Source organism: Xyrauchen texanus, chromosome 6 (genome assembly GCF_025860055.1).
Source record: "Xyrauchen texanus isolate HMW12.3.18 chromosome 6, RBS_HiC_50CHRs, whole genome shotgun sequence".
In the NCBI taxonomy this organism is placed as follows: Eukaryota; Metazoa; Chordata; class Actinopteri; order Cypriniformes; family Catostomidae; genus Xyrauchen; species Xyrauchen texanus.
The window spans coordinates 32239481-32259963 of record NC_068281.1 but is presented as its reverse complement, the minus strand read 5'-3'; the positions used below and the strand labels follow the sequence as shown (position 1 = coordinate 32259963).

The 20483-nt window shown below is 38.3% G+C and overlaps 1 protein-coding gene across 5 annotated transcripts in view; it reads right to left on the bottom strand.

Annotated features, from left to right (window-relative positions):
* LOC127644694 (receptor-type tyrosine-protein phosphatase F-like) overlaps nucleotides 1-20483 on the bottom strand; it is a 279674-nt gene that overhangs the window by 125732 nt on the left and 133459 nt on the right. For all 5 annotated transcript variants that reach the window (XM_052128010.1, XM_052128009.1, XM_052128011.1 and 2 more), the window contains exons 3-4: nucleotides 10610-10755; nucleotides 7404-7545 (exon numbers count right to left, since the gene is read on the bottom strand). In XM_052128010.1, the coding sequence (XP_051983970.1) occupies nucleotides 7404-7545; nucleotides 10610-10755 (288 nt within the window). The remainder of the gene's footprint in view (nucleotides 1-7403; nucleotides 7546-10609; nucleotides 10756-20483) is intronic.

Below are 20483 nucleotides of genomic sequence, written 5' to 3'. Positions count from 1 at the left end.
GGAAATGCGATATTTAGGAGGGAATTTAGGTTTTTGAAATATGTGAGCTATGAACTAAATTAAACTGTCCTTATTTGGTAATGAATGTATAATGTATAATGGAATTAGTCGCGTTTGACAACCATTATAAATTAGATAAATAATAAATAACTAGATTATATGTCTTACTAGAAATCGTAATACAACGTCTAACTGTATCAGCTCACAATTTCTTCTGTAAGGAATTAGCTTTAAAAAGTGAATTATGATTAATTCACTTATTGGAGTGATATTATTCTCATGGCTTATTGAAAATAATATCACATGTATTTAGGTACAGCTTTGAAGCGAAATCTTGTAGAAACAGGGATGAGATAATTTTTCTAAATATACCACAGTCACGTCGTCTTTGAACACGGACAAACTTTATTACTATTCTAACATAAATCTAATCTAACACATATATACATGAGACAGGTTGGTGAAAAGTGACAGAATGTGAAATAACTGATCAGTACAGTGAAGATGAACTCTATGGAGTCTATTGACAATGCCTTAAGGACCATTTCATCCTTGTTTGAATCTACATCGATTTGGAATCGGATTACCCAAATTATTTGATTAATACACCAGCACTTTGAGCACAATATTGGAGATGTACTTGCATTCTTTGTGGTGTTTCCTTGGTTCTTGGCGCTTGGTCGAAAGTTTGTTCTGTCGATGTTTTGACTTCTGTATGGTCAAAGTTTATTGTCTGTATGAAATACGTTAATTGTGAAGCGAGGCCTTCTCACTGCTCCTCGGGATGTCGAGTCCCGAGCTCCCTTAGATCTCACGTGGGAGGGGCTGGCCGTCAGCGGAGCGACCAGGCGAAACACGTGGAGGCCGAAGAATAGTGAGGAGATGAAGAGAGGGCAAGAGCAAGAGGACAAGAGAGCAAGAGCAACGTGTTCAATTGGTTTGGAACTATCTGAACTGAAATTGGCCTGAGCAATCAGAAGTGACTTTTCAGAGTCACATGGTCAACTGGGCTGTCTTTTCCGACAGTTGAGTTATGGTCCTTTGTTTCAGACTCTTAAACATTTCCCGCTTAAAAATAGTGCATATTTAATCATGAACTTTATATCTTGCAAATGGCACAAAAGTCATGAAATTCATTGTCATCAGATTTTTCTTCATACACAAACAAATGTTTTTGTTTAAACAAATCTTTAAAAACAAGTTTTTATGGATGATATACGTGTAGTTAATAAAACATGAAAATATCTTGTTACAAAATCATATTGGTTTTACACATCATTGCATTTTATCAAGTTAAACCTTATAGTTACCATTCTTAGTAGAATGAGATAAATCATACAGAATTAAAGATTATATTTATCAATTATAGGTGATTGCACATCGCTACACACATTTTAAAGAGTTCCATCAGTCTATAATCATTCATTTGTCAGGTTCAAACGTTACCACAGTTCAAAGTGATTTTCAGCATTATCTAGCAAGGCTATATTAAGATGAAATATCTTAAGAGTTGTGCAAATCTGATGTTAACCTTGCACAGAAGAAAAGTCTACTTTAACTGGGAGGGGGTTCTTGTGAAGGCTGGTGATTTACGACGTTAAAACTGTTTTTTTTTTTCCTGGTTTCAAATCATGCTGGTGGAATTCTTCTGCATATATAATCTTACACATCTTATCCAAGTTACAGGCTAAATCAACGTGAATGTTTTTAAAAATTACTTAATTTTTTCCACAAATCATCCTGTGGCCTGGAGATAACTCTGCGGGCCTTATGTTTGACACCCCTGCTCTATATGGTCAGGGTGCCTATCTAATACCCGTGTTTCCAGGTTGGGAGGACACATAAACTTTTAACATGGCAAGTAGTATATGGTTTCTGTACTGAATGTGTAATGAAGGCTTTAAAAATGTTTGTACATGCAACTGCCTTGTTATCATATGGTGTTGGAGACATAAACATGAGCGTTTCTCAGTAACTATATGATAAATATTGTATATTTTCACAGAGAAAATTCACACTCGCAATGTGCTGTTTTGTCCATATATATATCAGCATGACTGTGATTTGGTCACAGGCACGAGGCTGCCAAGGGTGATTATAAATGGACATAACAGTACTGATATACAGACATAACAGCACTAATGCATGTGTGATATTGCTTTAATAATAAATGATTACTATATTCATATACCATGGTATTTATATGGTACTTTAATGCACTACAAAAGCAGCCAAACTAAGATCAGATTTGTATCTTCTGATTGTGATTTAGTGGACTATTTAAAAATCATTAACCTGAACAATGTGTATTACAGGTCTAAAAAACTGCTCTGCATTCTGCCTTTGCTACAGTCCTTGAGTGTCAGCAATGTCAAATCTCTCAAATCTCTCAGCTATGGAGAAATAAGGAGCAGAAATGGTGTGCAGTGAAACAAAGTCATTATGAATTCACACGGAGGCCTGTCTTGGCATCCATACAATGTGATTACAACAGAGGCATGGTACATTTTTATTCAACAGGCAACAGCTGAGAGCAACTAATGCCCACAACCTTTGTGCAAGTGCAGCCAACAAAGTTTAAATGAAACCTGCTGGTATTCTTTATGGCATCTAGTTTTCATGGACGTGCGAGCCCTTACGATGCATGAGTGGCTCACTGTGGTAAACGACAATGAGTAACCGAACAGATATGCAATTACAGCAGACTTTCTTTTGCAACTGCCATCTGCTTGAACTGGGATCAATTGTGTGATGTTCACATTAATTGTTAGGCAATAATTTGAAGTGAGCAATTAGAGAGGGAGAAGCAGTGACTCATTGGCTCTTATGCTGTGTGTGACCTGCTCAATTCAGGTGGGGAGGAGTTCCTGTTACTTAAATTCTAGCATGTTAACAAAAGTCTGTAAACCAGGTCATCCAATTTTTTAAGAAGTTAACATAAAAGTGGGCTGTTTAACTCGCTTAAGCACAAAGATGGCTTGTTATTTGAGTGATCCTGTCTTTTGCTGTGTGGTGAACAATCAGACCAGATGACATTTGAGCCAGTATATGGCAGAGCCCCACTCTAACTTTCAAGGCAAAGAATAGATGCTCCATTTTGATTGGATCGTGGCAGGACCAACAAACAAATGTTAAGCACAGCCATCAGATATGCTGCTCAGAACACTGACAGACACCCATCACAAGGCAGAAAAGATCTTCCAACACAATGGAAAAGCCTTCTCATTGGTCAATGAGAGGTTTCTTAGCAACCTCTCAAACCCCCCATCCTAAGGCCAATGTTGAGAAGGACCATCAAATTCTCCAAGACCTCTCAAAGCCGCATTAACTTAGCATGTGGAAAAGGCTGAAACAAATAAGCCAAGACAAATCTTTACACATTAAACTTTTATTCCTAACATAAAACACCAACTTCAAAACATCCACTCCATGTCTGTTCACAGAACTGTTTATGTAAACTGCAGTTGTTCAATTATGGTGGTATAAATTAATGCATGCGTAATATTTAATCTTTCAGTATCATGTTTGGTCTCTATATCTTTGGTTTGGAAAAGGAACAATGTATAGATGAGACTTTAAAGACATTGTTCTAAATATGTACTTTAAAATATGCACATGCTCCTCACAGATAAGGGAGGGTGAGCCACACTGTGTGGGTCCCCTCCGATCTCAGTAGCCAATCATAACCCTGAAACAAAAAGTGCCAAACTGAAATCTCCTCATCAGGAAGGTATAAAGTATCCTTACAACAGCCACACCTTTGTTCTGGGCTCATCCTATGATAGAGAGCCAATAACATAATAATAATCAATGTCCTGAGTCCCTGTCCAGAGGGTCATTAACAGGATACACTATAAAACACCTTTGTTCTGGTCTCACTCTACGAGAGAGGCATTAACAGAATAATAACCAATGTTCTGAGTTCCCAGCTTTTTGAGTTTGGGAGCAATAACAGAACAATAAATCAATGTCTCAAGTATCATTAACCGTTAGAGGGTCATTAACAGGATACACTTCTAAAAACACTTCTCTGTTCTGGCCTCACTCCATGAGAGAGAGGATAACATATCATCCAACGTTCTTAGTCTCCTTCCGAGAGACAGAAGAAGATCGACCATGTACCAAGTCTCACTACAAGGGGCAATTGCAATAGATAACTACAGCGACAACGTTTAGCTCTGTCAAGCAAACCTTCTCTTCAAGTTTCATGCAACTGTAGGTTCCAGATATAGAAACTTGAACAGACTTAAGGGTAGTATATCTGTGGGTTCCAGATTGCAAGAACCCTCTCTGTGCTTCCATGAGCATTCCTCAGCTCCACGTCCAAGGCTGTTGAAACGTAATCCAGCTCCTTCCCCACTGTAACATGGCCCTGAGCCCCAGATCGATTGATCAAGTAGAACGTAAATATCACTACTAAACCTCTTTCCTAGACCTTGGCATTAGGGTAAACTATCAGTTTATGATTTTCCAATGTTCTTTAGATTACATAACCAGTGTATTAAATGTCTTGCAAATAATCATCGAGTTATTTGTTTAAATAGAAATAATGTTTTCACCTTATTAATGAACAGAGAAACAGACTATAAGATAATAGTCACACTTTGCCATTGCTACATCCAATTCAGCCACTTCCCTTCTCATCCTATGCACTTTCTTTACTTATTTGTTTATTTTAGCACATACATATTACATAACATTTAATAGTTTTTGTTAGTTATTCTTTTTTATATTTTTGTAAATAAATTATTACAACTGTGTGTTCCTTGTGTTGATGATACAGAAGAGCTCTAATGGGTTAGGCCAAATCTCAGGAATTCCTTCTGATCAGATCCCTCCAATTTACATATTTCTAATTTATTGAATGGTCCATTTGGATCATTCTTTTACTGTGAAGGTGAAACTCCTTAGCTGGTAGCCTGAGGATGGAAGGAGGGGCCATCTGATATTCTCACACACACAAAACAAAGATCCCAAGTAGGGGTAAGTGCTGTTAGCGAGCACCTATGAAGGCCAGAACAGTACACGAGGGGGTGGGTGGCCAGCACAACGCCCGACCGCCATTGTCTCCCCAGTGGCGATGTTTTACACACCGCACCAGGTACTCATTTTAGGCTGAGTCGACCTAGGAGAGGCCCGGGACCGGTTCAGATAATAGTCACTGGTGATGGCCATGAGTGGGAATCGAATTCGGGTCGCCAGGTTCGTAGCCCCACACACACACACACACACACACACACACACACACACACACACACACACACACACACACACACACACACACACACACACACACACACACACACACACACACACACACACACACACACACACACACACACACACTTTAGCCTTCAACAGACTGTAGGAAGAAACTATATTTCTTGATGCAAGCACCATCACACAACGTGGTCGCTATAGAGTAGCTGACAGCATACATAGCTGAATACATAACAAATATATTCCTTAAAAAAAGATGTTGTGGCTATCCCATGGTACAATGATGGTATCGGAGCGTAATAGCATGGTTATTTGAAATACATATACCATGGATTACACGATAATCAAGCACTATGCTATGTACTGTGCATTTTATTACAGAGCCCATTTTGCAACACATATTTGCTCTGTTCAAACAGTGATCAAGATGAATGTTTTATACTTAGGCCTCATATAGTTTCTATGACAGTGTAAAGATGAGACCTGAGAAATGATAGCATTTACGGCAGAGATCCCCAAGACCCTCACAATGCGCCACAAAGGACATCCTTTAGTAAGTCATTAGACTACATCATTATCATTCAACTTCTCCTTTGTGCTGGTCTTTGAGCATTGCTGTAGGACAAAAATGATGTATTGCTAGCTATGAACAATGAGCTATAAATAGAGTTTATTTTCTGTCCCGCAGTATCCTGTGGATCAACTTCACGTTGGAAAAGCAGCTAAAGAAGCCAAGTGTTTGCCTTCATTATGGCTTTACGCTCTTCCTGTTCCTGTCGGAATATAGCCAGAGAACTCCTCCTGTTCCCAACATTCATGAAATAATTTTATTCTAATTTCAACTAATTGGCCTTTGTCTGCTCCTATGCTGGGGTGAAGAATAAGATTATAGAGGATTACACTGGGGGCATGTGTGTAATCCCATACCCAGGGCAGTTGGGTGGGTCAGCCGTTAACTATAAGGAATCTTTGGTCATTGCGTTTCTGATGTCTGAGGTATATTCTAGCATGTTCATTTTATTAGGGGCTGAATTTTTGCCATTTCATCATGCTCAGATGGACCTTGTGCCATTTTCCTATTCAAATCTAGACCAGAAATGACACAGAATGGACAAGACCTGTTGGCTTTCTTGCATTCCACAGGCAACTGAACATCAAGTGATAGGGCTATTATTAAAACAGGGTTCAATGCCCAAATACATACAGATACTACGAGTTCAACTATTTACACAACACACTATATGCATGTTCTTGCAAGTTTCTTTAGTAAGAAAGATTATAAAATATGCAGTCAATGTACTACTCATTTTTCATTTTTAGATATTGATTTATTGTATTAAATCCATATTCCTTGGTCCCCCCTTCAATGCAAGTCTATGAGATTTTTTTTCAGGTAGTTTTATTGTGCGCAACTGCTTAGAAAAGTAATAGCACACCTCTTCTCAACAAGTTTAAGGTATTATTCATGTCTGTAATGCACAAACAGTGTCACATATGAACTTTTACATAAAGGGGCAATACTTTCAACTGGATTTGATTTGCAGGAGCATTTTCTACCTTCATGAGGGCAAATTCTTATATCTATTTATGTCAAATACCTCAATTTAATTCATACAATAAAATCACATTCAACTAATGTTTTAAGCATATGTATATCTAGGGCTATAATAGAGTATTAAGAACCACAGAAGATGTTACCAAAAAAAAAAAAAAAAAAAACCAGAACTATTTGTAAGGGATTTTTTTTCTTCTGATCCCACATTTTGAATTTTGAGAGGATATTTGTCATTTTTGGTAGTATTTTTGCCCTGAGAACTTCATTTTTCGACCCCGGTGCAAGAAATGCTACATGCGCAAGTTTAATACTTTGTGTTTAAGGTTTCGAACAAGTCCCTAACCCTTATCGTTAGCAATAATAATAGTCCTGCTTGTCTTAGCAGGAACCACTAATAGTAGTGAAAAGATAATTAAAAAATTGCCATACTCCTTATTTTGGTATATGTACTTTATGCTGTTTGAAAGGTGCCTAGATTTAATCCATTGATTTGCGAATCCACTGACTGTAATTTGTGATCTTTCAAAAGAAGGCAGACGTGTATTCAATAATTTATACTGTAATTATTGCTCTGTGTTCACTCATATGAAGGACCATTAGAAGCCCAGGGCAGATGGCCGGGTCTTACCTTCCAGCACGGTGAGTTTGGCGCTGGTGTTGATTTCTCCCACACTGTTGGTGGCCGTGCACTCGTAGATGGCTTCATCCCTGTGAGTGCGCAGTGGCTGGATGCGGAGAACTGAGCCAGAGCCATCATCGAATTCAATCACCTGAGAGAGAAAGAGAGAGACAACACTCACACAGTCAGATATTTTCCTCTCTTCTCATCTTAAAATGTACGGCAACCTTAAGACAGATATCTTCAAAGAGTAGTGGGTATTTAATAATTTCCTTCAGAAATTTTAGCTTAATGCTTTCTTTTTTCCTTTTTTTCCTCCCCTTTCCTCCCCAATTTGGAATGCACAATTCCCAATGCGCTCTTAGTCCTCATGGTGGCATAGTGACTCGCCTCAATCCGGGTGGCAAAGGACTAATCTCAGTTGCCTCCACGTCTGAGACCGTCAATCAGCACATCTCATCACGTGGATTGATGAGTGCGCTACTCCACGGACATCCATGCATAACTCACCACCCACCCTACCAAGAGCGAGAAATACATTATAGCAACCACAAGGAGGTACGCCATGTTACTCAACCCTCCCTCGCAACGGCCAATTTGGTTGCTTAGGAGAACTGGCTGTAGTCACTCAGCACGCCCTGGATTCGAACTCGCGACTCCAGGGGTGGTAGTCAGCGTCAATACTTGCTGAGCTACCCAGGACCCAAGCTTAATGCTTTCTTGAGTTATTCTCCTATAACCGCAATGTCCATCCGTGGGTTATTTTAGAACTTTTGATTGGGTAGGCTTTATTTTGTCATGTGGCCAATGTCAAAATGGAAATTGCAAGCTTCTTTGCATTTTCTGCATTCAGAGGTTTAAATACTGTACAAATAATCATTGTTCATCACTTTTACAGACTGGGTTGTGCATTTTGCATTGTGCTCTGTTATATTTTTACTCTTTTGTGGCAAAAGCACGTTTAGCAAGTGCTGTTTTGCAAATTCTTGCCATTTTTTTGTATTCTGCTCTCACAATTTTTGGTTTTGTCACACAATTACATGAACAATGTCCCATGAATTATTCCACAAGACTGCACTTGGAATCTTTCGATCCTCTGCCCAAATTCTCACTCAATTCTCTTTCCTGGTCTTCTCCCCTAATCCTAAGACTAAAATGCTTTACTGTGGGAATGTTTCTTATATACAGACCATTTCTATCCTACTGTGTGCCTTAGGCCTGAAGTCAGCATGGTGTGCATAGGGCAGTAAATCAGGACACAGTTATATGGAATTGATAAATTAAGTGTATATAACTTACTGCACACTCCGCCCAGGTGGAAATCTGTATGCATTTGGGTTATGAGTACACATGCTCCACCTTAATGGTCTGTAAACTCTTTACTGTATAGCCAGGTGCTGGCTAAAGCTACAGATAATAAGCTAAAGCTATAGGTAATAAACTGAGTTAGAATATGAGTACACCAGGTGTGGCAGAGACCTGGGGGAGGCCAGCATAAATGCTCAGTTTTTGAAGATGAATAGCTGAGCTTTTCCTCTTGAAGCTACATTCTCCCCAGCTGGAAAATAATGAGGCAACCACCCAAGTCCCTTTAAGGCAAGTCAGTTTACTCAGTTGCCAGCTTGGCATTCTCCCTGGGCAGCTATTTTCTAGTGATGCAAGTACAGCTCCTATCAATCCGAACAGGTTAAGACTGAAATCTCCAAACAAATGTCCAATCTGCAATAAAATCTGACAAAAATTATCATAAATTTGTATTCTTTAGCTTACAAAAAAAAAATATATATTTTAATATGGATGCACGTTTAGAGTAAAAAAAGATGAAAGTAGATGAAAATGATTAGTAATACTTACATTCTCTATAATTTAACTGTGCATTCATCCAAATTCAGAAGAATCCAATTTTCTATGTGTATAAAAGGAGTGCGTCACTGTCATATAAATATGACTGGCATTCATCAAGAATGCAGTTAATGTGCATTTCTGTTCTTCTAATTCATTGCATACAGTCCATTTACACTATCAACTTCTTATGAATATGCTGTCGTTGTTTATATTGCTGGTGCTTGACAGGATATGTAAGCGCAGCGTAGTTCTAGCAGGAAGACTAACAGCTGTAAATCATCGCACCATTAGCTGGGTAATTCCCAGCCAATCACATGTAAGCCGTTGCTTTATAAGTCTGCTCACAATCTCACATTGCTGTTTCAGTGTGCTAACACGGCAACCTCCACCACCCCACCACCACCAGTTGAGTCCCGTCCTGCTCGGGGGTAGGCTCCTCGCCCCTGCCTCCTATCTCCTGCAGGATATGACGGTTCCGTGTACAACTATTTTTGACCACCAGAACGCCAAAGAGAGACATTACTTTTCTGTTTTATATTTATCAAATAAATGTCATCTTAAATCTCACTCATGTCTGCAAGTCTTAGATAGAAATGGACTATATAATAGAACGCATGTGGTGGAAATCCCAGAGAAGAACCTCAGAATTCAATTGCACTTAATCGAGCTCTTTTGCACATTGCACAGGTGATTTCACCAAACCTACTAGTGCCTAGACTTAACGCATCCTTGCATGAAAATACAAAAAATTAATGGTCATTCCCACTGACTTTGCGCTTATGACTTATGGCATAGCGCTGTGCTTAGCACTAGCATTCTTAAAATAGGGCCTTAGTCTTGTTTTCAAATAATTCTAACATCATTTTGTGAGATTTTATGCTTGAAAAAAGACCCAAAAATGTGTCAATGGGGTAAGAAAAATAAACTCCCTTTCCCTCTGAATTAAGTTTATTTTCTTTCTCCATTGGCAATTATTTTGTTTATTTTTTTTTTAAACAAAGCACACAAACTTTTTGGTCACATTTCTCTGAAATGTCACTTTCCTTCATAAGAAAATGTGTGTTATTTTAAGGATGTTTGTACTGAAATACAAGCTAAAAATACGGAGTAAGAAAATATTTTTTTGTAGTGATTATCACGCCGCTGTACATAAACCCTCTTCAAACCATAATATAAATTGGACAGGAAATGGAGAGAGAGGATTGAAGGAACAAAAGAGAGGGATGTGAGGTGGCTGACAACAACACTAAAGAATGTATTAATAAAAAAGAGTGTTGGGCAAAAGTCTGAAAGAAGATGGATAGAAAAAGCACCATTATGACGTGGCATGGGAGAGAGCTAAGGAGAGGCAGGGAAAGACAGTTATTCACCTCAAAGCGCTGGGAGCTAACTTTCTTTCCTTTCTTCATCCATGTGATCCGTGGCTTGGGCTCACCCGCTGCTTGGCACACAAAAGATGCCACTCCTCCTGATATCCCTGTCTGGTCCTCTGGAGATTTAACGAAATTTGGCAAGCCTTGAGAGGTGAGGTGGAAAGCAGAGAAAAAGAAAAAAAAAAAGAGAAACAAAGAACAACCATTAGTCGAATTGTGGATGCACAAAACAGTGTTAAACTAGTTATTACGTATATTCTTTTCATTGGAACAAAGTTGCAGGTGTTATGGAAACAGTGGTTCAATTGTTAACTGAGCCCTGAGAGAGGCTTTCCCCCTCAAGTCATCTAATACATCACACAATGGCCTATTCTTTCAATGACAGCTTCTGAACAACAAATTAAACACTCTTAACGTTCGGAAAATACAAAATAGACACGAATCACCTTTCGTCACGGCTCAAGGCTTCAGTAAGGCCCAACGCCTTTGTAACAACTCACATATGAACACAAAAGAAACAAAAAGTTTTAGGGATACAAAAGGATAAGTATTATCTTAAAACTTGTCGACAATGATACGGCTAGTATTAGTAGCAATAGAACTGGTAGCTAAACAACCTTTGGGTTTGTTTTTGAACAGACCAGTCACAGCATGCTATAGATCAGTTTTCTGGGCGAGCAGCTCACACACCCTGCGTCTTTGTCACACATTTGCAATATGAACAATAATAAGACATGTTTCTTCACTGCTTTAGCTAGGTAAGACAGCATAAAGATAAAGGACACATATCGCTATAGTCAGTCCAAACACATAATGGCTTGTTTGATCATTTGGCAGAATTACGGCTACAATGCAATATTCCGTGGAAAAAGTGGACGATATGAGTAAAAGGTGTATCTCATGGTACACCCAAATATAAATATCATAGATATTTATCATAGATCACTCAAGATATAATCCAAAAAACTACAAGCAAGTCTTTGTTGTTGCACTTACAATGGCTCAGGTAATCTAAAGGCATGACTACGGTAGGTCTTCAAATACAGATTTGAGCTGGTCTGCTAGATAATGAGATAAAGACTGCAGTCATATCAATGGTATAGAAAAGGTATAGAAGTGGGTGAATTCTAGATGGTAACCCTCATGCTGCAGAAGCTCACAAAGGTGATTCTTGCAAGAGTTTTGCAGCATGACAGTTATCAACTAGACACTACTGTCCTGATGGCCATCATGATTCACCAAATCCTATTTACTTTAGCATGGTAAACCTCCTTCTATTGGACACTTTAATTTGCCAAACAGATTAATCATGGGAAACAAATACACTTGCAATTAGGGTATTCTATCACAATTTAAATGACAAAAAAAATGATGCTTTTGCATAATGCTCCATTATATATGCAAGTATAAAGTCCAAGAGCACTGTTGAATCAGCCAGCAAAACATATACAAACAATTAGTTGGTTAACACTGGACTGTCAACATATTCTCCTCAATATACTACTTCATATATATATATATATATATATATATATATCATATACTCCTTATTGTATTGTATATTGTGTATTCTATATTGTGTGTATTGTATATAATTATTGTGTTGTGTAAGTATGTGTACATTTGATTTGTAAATTGTTTTGTGTTGTTTATTGTAATTGGTATATGTCTCGTCACTGTCATGACTGCTATGTTGCTCGGAACTGCACACAAGAATTTCACCTACTGTTGCACTTGTGTACATGGTAGTGTGACAATAAAGTGATTTGATTTGATTTGATTAAACTTTAAAGCAAAAATATGTTATTTCTGCACAACTAGGGCCACCAGGCAGAATCGCAACAATAAATATTGTTATAAAGTAGCTTTTGTGAATACTCACTCCGTTTGCCATTGATATAAAAACAAAAAACAGAGAGCACTGCCCCAAAGTCGTGCCAATGAGTCAATAGCCTTGTTTCCATAACTTTTTTTTTTCGCACTATTTTGTTATTGACAGTAAAAATGCGTAAAAAATGTTTGCGAAATTTGCCGTCTTCTGCCTGTTTCCGTTCAAATGGCCTTTTATCGATAAAATAGGTATGCGTGATGACATCATGCCTAAAAAACACTTTGTCGCGGAAGTTTTGGTTTATCTGCACTTAAGCCGTTTCCATACAGAAATGTGTTTATCACTAATTGGCATCTCAGATGTCCTTTTTGTTCTTTTTTTCCCCTTTATTTTCTAGAGTATCACACCTTCAGGACAATATTATGGCTGTGTAATTCTGTCTTACAAAATTTTTATAAAAACACCAGACTTGAGCAATCCGATGGCAAGTGTGTCATGGGAATTCTCGTAGGCATGCATGGACTGTTTGAGTTTGGATGGATGGACGCCAGTTGACACTGTCGTGCGTGGGGTTAATGCACACGTTTTTCTTTTTTCTGTTTGTTTTTGAGACATGATCTATTTTTCTTATATGTCAAAATGTAAAATGTTAATATGATTGGATTGTCTGTCTCCACATGGAATGTGAATGTGTTTGGGCACCCCTAAAACTAAGAAAAGTTATTTTTCTTTTTAAGCTTAAAAAATATTATATAGTGTTTTTTAATTCTCATTAAGTGCACCTTTCTCCACAGGAAGCTATGGGGTTTGCATGTTTTTTTTATAGTGCTGGCTCGAGTAAGAGCAGGGGGGTCATTACACTGATAAGTAAATATCTACAATTCAAATATCTCAAACCGATTAAAGATAAATTAGGAAGAGTCATTATTGTTTTAGCTGAAATTCAGGGACAAAGTCTTATTTTGGCCAGTTTTTATTCACTTAACATTGATGATCAGGGCTTTTTTATAGATCTTGAAGGGATGTTGCAAGCCGCTGGCTCCCCTCATGATATAAAATTGGGAGGAAACTTTAATCTTTTGATGAACTCAGTCCTTGATCATAGTGAAGCAAAAGTCTTCAAGCCCCCCTTTACACAGGATGTGTAAAAATCTTGGTCTTACAGATATTTGGAGACTTTTGAACCCATCTGGGAAGGACTATACATTTTTTTCATCAGACCATAAGATTTATTCTAGAATACTTTATTTTTATTTTATTTTTATTAAATATCTAAGTCCCTCAGTTCATCAGTTGATGATTGCTCAATTGGAAAAAAAATTGGCTCAGATCATGCTCTGGTGTGTTTAGAGGTGTTGCCACATATGGAGAAAAAGAAATCATCTAACTTGCACTTTAATGTATCCCTTTTGCAAAATCCTGAATTCCAACAAATGCTAAAGGCTGAAATCAATGTCTATATGGAGACAGTATCCTCTGTGGGCTTGGCTTGGGAGGCACTTAAGGCTGTTCTTGAGGGCCGGATCATACAATATGCCTCATTCACCAAAAAATCGAAAGTGAAAGAATTCGTGGAATTGAAAGGGAATATTAAAAGTGCAGAGGCAGAGATGAAGTGCCGAATGATGTCTAATGGAATTGACCCGATTGAAACACAGATATAATACTATTTTGTCTCGGAGGGTGGAGTTTTGGCTGTTCAAGGCAAGACATTCATACTCTGAGTCAGGGAAAAAGCATGGAAACCTCTGACTTTATATATAAAACAGAGTCTTTTTCTACCATTCCCTCAGTGAAATCTGCTGGTAGTGAAATATTTACCTCGGCCATTGATATTAATAATGGTTTTAAAGACGCCCTATAATGCTTTTTGGGATTTTACCTTTCCTTTAGTGTGTAATATAGCTCTTTGTGCATGTAAAAGGTCTGCAAAGTTTCAAAGCACAAAGTCCATGCAAAAGGGAGTTATTCTCTCCCACAAACAACACTGCTCAAGAACTACAAGAAATGTCTGGATTGTTGTCCAGCCATTTCATCTGTAAAGTCACTTTGTAACACATTTGCATAAGGGCTATTTTGGCCCGCCCTCAAACAAATGTAGTTATAGCAGAGGCCAGGATGAGTTGGGCTAGTGTTGTCGCCATATTGATAAGATGCTGTTTTCTTCACTGCGAAAGCAAATCCTCTTTGTTAGGACTTCCAAATGCAGACGAATTGAAGTATCAGTGGTTAAAATACATTTTGAGCACTTTTGCTCAGCAGTAAAACCGATTTTCAAGTCGGTTACCCATGAAAGATGGTGCAGTTCCCACCATCAGTTTGGGACAATCTGGCGCTTCAGGATCACAACCTGTAAGTAAGCTTGATTATTTGCGGATTTACCTACTACCAAGAGTTCAAATGCAGAGTTTTGTGTTGTAGCTATGGTGTACAACCAGTGCACAGCTGTAGGCCTCTGCTAACCAGCTGTAACTCTTCTGATAACATTAGGCGTTTCATTAATGTCATGTGGGCAGTGGCGAACGATCAGACTCCGGTCGCTGCCATCTCACTTGATGCCTAAAAAGGTGTTGGGTTATCTTTAAGATTTTGGAAATGTATGGGTTTGGGAATACTTTTATTGGGTGGATTAAGTTACTTTATAGATACCCAGTAGTGGTGGTATAATGTTATTAAAATGAATTGCATTCCAAAATTCAACTACCTGCTACAGTCACTCCCTATAGATATCTCCCTCTCTTATTCAAGCAATTTGATAGCATAGTGAAGTCCTTCATTTGGAATGGTAAACATCCCAGATTACATTCCAGTTAGTTACATAGGCCGATTAACAAAGGTGGACTAGGCCTACCCAAGATTTAGTTTTATTATCATGCATTCGGTCTCAGACATTTGGTTCATTGGTCGCTTCCACCTGAGAGAGCCCCTCCCTGGTTTTGTATTGACCGGGAATTTCTTGCCCCTATTTTGACATTACAAAGCTTTTCTATCAAACGAACCGGAGAAGTTAAATTACACCCCGTTATCTCACATTAGCACTCGGTATGGACAAAAGTGCCCAGAGTATCAATTTCGGACATATATTTTAAATGTTGCCTCAAGCATATGGCTAAACCCAAAATTATGTATTAATAAGTCCCCTTTCTGCTGGACAGAGTGGATTGTGAAGAAGGTTAATACGCTCTGTGACCTATATGAGAGTGGAGTGTTGAGATCCTTTGAAAATATGGTTCAACATTTTGGGATTCACAGTTCTCAATTCTTTTGGTATTTACAACTACGGCACCTGATCTGTAGGAGTTGTGGTGGCGTAGTGGGCTAAAGCACATAACTGGTAATCAGAAGGTTGTCAGTTCGATCCTCACAGCCACCACCATTGTGTCCTTGAGCAAGGCACTTAACTCCAGGTTGCTCCGGGGGGGATTGTCTCTGTAATAAGTGCACTGTAAGTCGCTTTGGATAAAAGCGTCTGACAAATGCATAAATATGAATATACTATTTTTGGAAGTAGCATACACCCCCTAAAGCTACAGATACTCTAGGAGTGGTGTTTACTGCTTCTGGAAAAGGTCATGAGGCATCAGTGGGTTACTCTGTTACGAGTCTGGGTGATGGAACTTCAACTTCTCAAGAGATTATTGGAGAAAGATTTAAACTTGGTATTGGAGGAGGGAGTGTGGGCTAGGATTCTAAAGACGTCAAGTCTACATCTAGAGATGCAGGTTTGCAAGTATTTATTCAATTTAAGATTTTACATCAATTCTATTTGACCCACTCTAATTTGTATAGGCTTGGTGGGCACACCCACCTGCTGGTAATGCCAATCAGAAGAGGGGGACACAACGCATGTATTTTGGTGGTGTGTTAGGATACAAGAATTTTGGTTCAGGGTTCAGAATTTTATGTGTGACGTATTGGGCACTCAAATTTAATTTTGCCCCAGACTCAGTATTTTAGGCGATGGGGCAGTCACAAACAAAACTGAGTGGACCTTTAAAATACAAAATATCAGCCACAACATTAAAACCACCTGCCTAAAATTGTGTAGGTCCCCCTCGTGCCACCAAAACTGGGCCAACCTGTATCTCACAAGAGCAGTGACACCTAGTGGTGTGGATGCAGAATCATTCAAAATCCATTGTTTTCACTATTTCACTATTCACAAATTCACTATTCACAATCAGCCATGATTAATATCATCCAAGAGTGAAAGTGTCCAATAACAGTGCAGTTACTGAGATTAAGTGAGTAGTATTTTGCTGGTCATGTGATTTTAAACTGGCAGCCCCCATGAGGGGACCCTCTCCATGTAGAATTAAACAGCATTTATAAGGTTCCTGATAAGACTAGAGTCCTCATCTCACGTGAGTGCTCATGATTTTATACATATGTTTCAAAATGACTTTAAAATTTATTTAGGAGTAAAACTTTTTTACAGTGCACCTTTAACAACAGCTTTAGCATATACAATACGTACCAAGCAACAATTCACTAGGGTTGCAACGATATGAGATTTTCACAGTACAATAACTGTCTCAGAAATTATCACAGTTTCATGGTATTACACAATTATTATTATCAGTTACAATGACCCTTAAAGGAGTGAAACAGAACAACAAAAGGAGTGTTTTTGGTTGAACAAACGCTTGAAACTTGAAACAAATTTTTTTTTTATTGAAGTATGTGTAAAAAAAAATAAAATAAAAAAAAAATAAAAAAAAAAAATCTCCCTTTTGAAAACAAATAAAATAAATAGAATAAATAAGAAAGCTAACAGAATTATAATAATAAACCGAATTATAAACATGATAAAAAAATAGCATGTAACTATAACATGTTATATAACTAAAGTATGTTAGTTTACATGTTAGCATAGCATGATAAATTAACTACTAAATGAAAAATAATATCAGCTGTGTGAGCTTTTAAAGTAATGTCCTATGATTATTAACAGTTAATATATACTGCTCCTGTCTGTACCTTTATCTCAGTGGTTCTCAACTGGTTTTGCCTCAGGACAGATTTTACATTGGAAATCAAGAGGCGACACACCATAGTTAAAACGTAACATGTATTTAAATGTACCCTGGCTCGCATTTCCTTTTATGCTGCAAAGTTTTGTTCATGGTTTTCAAGCACAAGGACATGCATCAAGTGACATTATTTTTGTTGTTGATGTCAACAGCTAAATCTACAGGACATTTTCTCTCCCCCCTTTAACAAACTGAAGAGCATTTTTACTTACATGAGCCCATTATTATCCTGTTTGTTTCCTAATTTCAAACATAATTCAAACAGAACATACATATTAAACATGAGGAAACACTCCTCATTACCATGGTTAGGTCAGTGTAGCTAGTCTTATATAATAGTAATAATAATAACAAATTATAGTATTTATGAAAAAAATAAATACTAGCTGAAACACATCTTGAAACTTTAACTACAACGACCACTGTGGATATAAAATGAGGTCTAATAAATTCTACCTTTAGATTATTTCATATTAAACTATAACATTGTCAAAATGAGTGCATTACACAGTGTTGCTCTTTTCCTCCTCAGTGTGGTTTGGCATGTCAGGGCTGCCTACTGTTTGATAGGTTTGATTTTACTTCCCCCCCGTAATGCTTGCAGGTGAGATTCTCCGTCCGGTTGTTTTTTTTTTCATTACCATATAAGCAAATGTACATGGTATGAAAACAGTAAAATTTCATACCGTGATATACAGTGAAACCGGTATACCTCTGCAACCCTAATATTCACTAATGTAAAATTCACTAATATTATTCACTAACGTCTTTAACCTAAATGAACAAGAGGACTGTCCTACATCATTCACACAAACATTTAATATGGAAAGATAAAAACAAGTCAGTAAAAATCACCTTTAACCTTATCGGAGTACATCAACCCCAGGATTTTTGATAATCATGTACTTGATGGGAGGACACAAAATTCATTATAACACTGAAACATATCCAGTGAACCCCGGGACATGCTGGAATATATCACAGTGTCCTAGCAGGCAGTCCACGGTGGGAATCTAATTCTCTCTTAGTCAAGGGAGAGATAAATTACAGCAGTGTGGATACAACATGCAGCAGTACATATGATGCTCTTGGATTGAACAAGCCAAGGGAATTTGCTGCCATTGCAACAGTGTCCTTCCTCCCTTATACTTCAATCTTATACTTCGATCTGAGGGGCAGAGCTGAAGAAAACAAAATCCATAACTAGTTAACATAACATAACGCCTACGGGTGGGGTGGTGAAGAACTGACTAGCAGGCAGGGGGTGTTTGTTAAATCGTCACTACTATGTGCCAAGCGGCTGATAAGAGAGGCTGTTTGGAGATGGGGAGGCTGCTCAGGCTGCCCTTGCTCTAGGACATAACCCCCACTGGAGTTTATCTGAGAAGAAGACACCAACTACTGGGAGACTGTTTGTGTGAATGTGCCTTTATGGCTGTGTATCAGTCAAATCTAAGCCAATGTGTACCACACAAGCACCCCTCTGACCCACAGGAGTATTGGTTGGCCTGACATTTAAATGACATTTACGTGTCGGTTCCCCTGGAGACCAGTTTTACTTGCACAGCAAAGCAATGCAAACCCTCGTAAACGCTTTTTGTTGTCACTTTTATCTCTGTTATAGCCACACAAGACTGTTACAGTTAGTTACTGGTACTCTCATTAGAAAACCACAAAAATATTTGTTTTTATTGCAGTTTGATCTTTTCTTAGTTAAGATGATGGGTTTGAGCTCTTAGTGATGTATTATTTAAGTATCAAATTTGTCCCAGATCCTCCCACTTCCATTGGAGTACATTCAATAGACACAAATGAGTTGTTGGTGTACAGTAAGTGTATACAATGTATAAAGTATATAAAAAGAACAACAAAATGAATGTAGAAAGCATAGCTCAGATCATTTGTTCTTGGAAGATTTTGATGAGAAATGTTTGAATTCATTTTAAAATCTCTGACTTTTGATTGTAGTATTATCTTGGCAAATTGAAAAACAGTTTCAGAGACTTTTCAGATTTGTTTTTAACTCAACAGAAGACACGTGAGTTTACTTTTTTCCAAAAGAAAATTTAAGGAAGACCAATTCGTTCTTTTTTTTATATAATTGCTGCCACTAACAATTAAATCTCCAATATGATTTTTCTTTCTTATAGGTCTGCAACCCTGCCAATATGGGACGTCAGTTTGGGGCCGTGGTAACTCAGCAAGTAAAGACGCTGACTACAACACCTGGAGTCGCAAGTTTGAATCCAGGGCATGCTGAGTGACTCCAGTCAAGCTTCCTAAGCAACCAATTGGCCCGGTTTTAGGGTGGATAGAGTCACGTTAGGTTTATCTCCTCATGGTCGCTATAATGTGGTTCTCGCTCTTGGTGGGTCATGTGGCGAGTTGTGCGTGGATGCCGCGGAGAATAGTGTGAGCCTCCACATGCACTATGTCTCCGCGGTAACGCGCTCAACAAGCCACGTAATAAAATGCACGGATTTACAGTCTCACAAGCGGAGGCAACTGAGATTCGTTCTCCGTCACCCAGATTGAGGCAAGTCACTACGCCACCACAAGGACTTACAGCGCATTGGGAATAGGGCATGCCAAATTGATGAGAAAAGAAAAAAAGATTAGCGTCAGTTTGACTTTCAAGAGTCCTCCTTCAACATCTGCCATGATATTTCTACTAGATTTTATCAGCATGTAGGGCTTTCCCCCTTGTTTAAGAGCAAGGATCAGTGGGCATTAAACCAATCAGGGGACATGCTTTGAATTAAAGTACATAAAAACTGCCGAAAGTTTAAGCAGATGAGTCGCATGTATGTGCCAAAGTTCACGGCGAAAGGCAGATTTGAAAGGATCAGTGGGTGCTGGTGAAAGCACATCCTAAAGTAGTATACAGTGTTAATAATAGCCCCTAAAAGCACTAATCTGAGTACACACTGCCATTCTGCACAGCTACTTCTAGGGATGTGCCAAACCACATAGAGTATTTTCAAAATAGAATAGTTGGTGGGTTTTC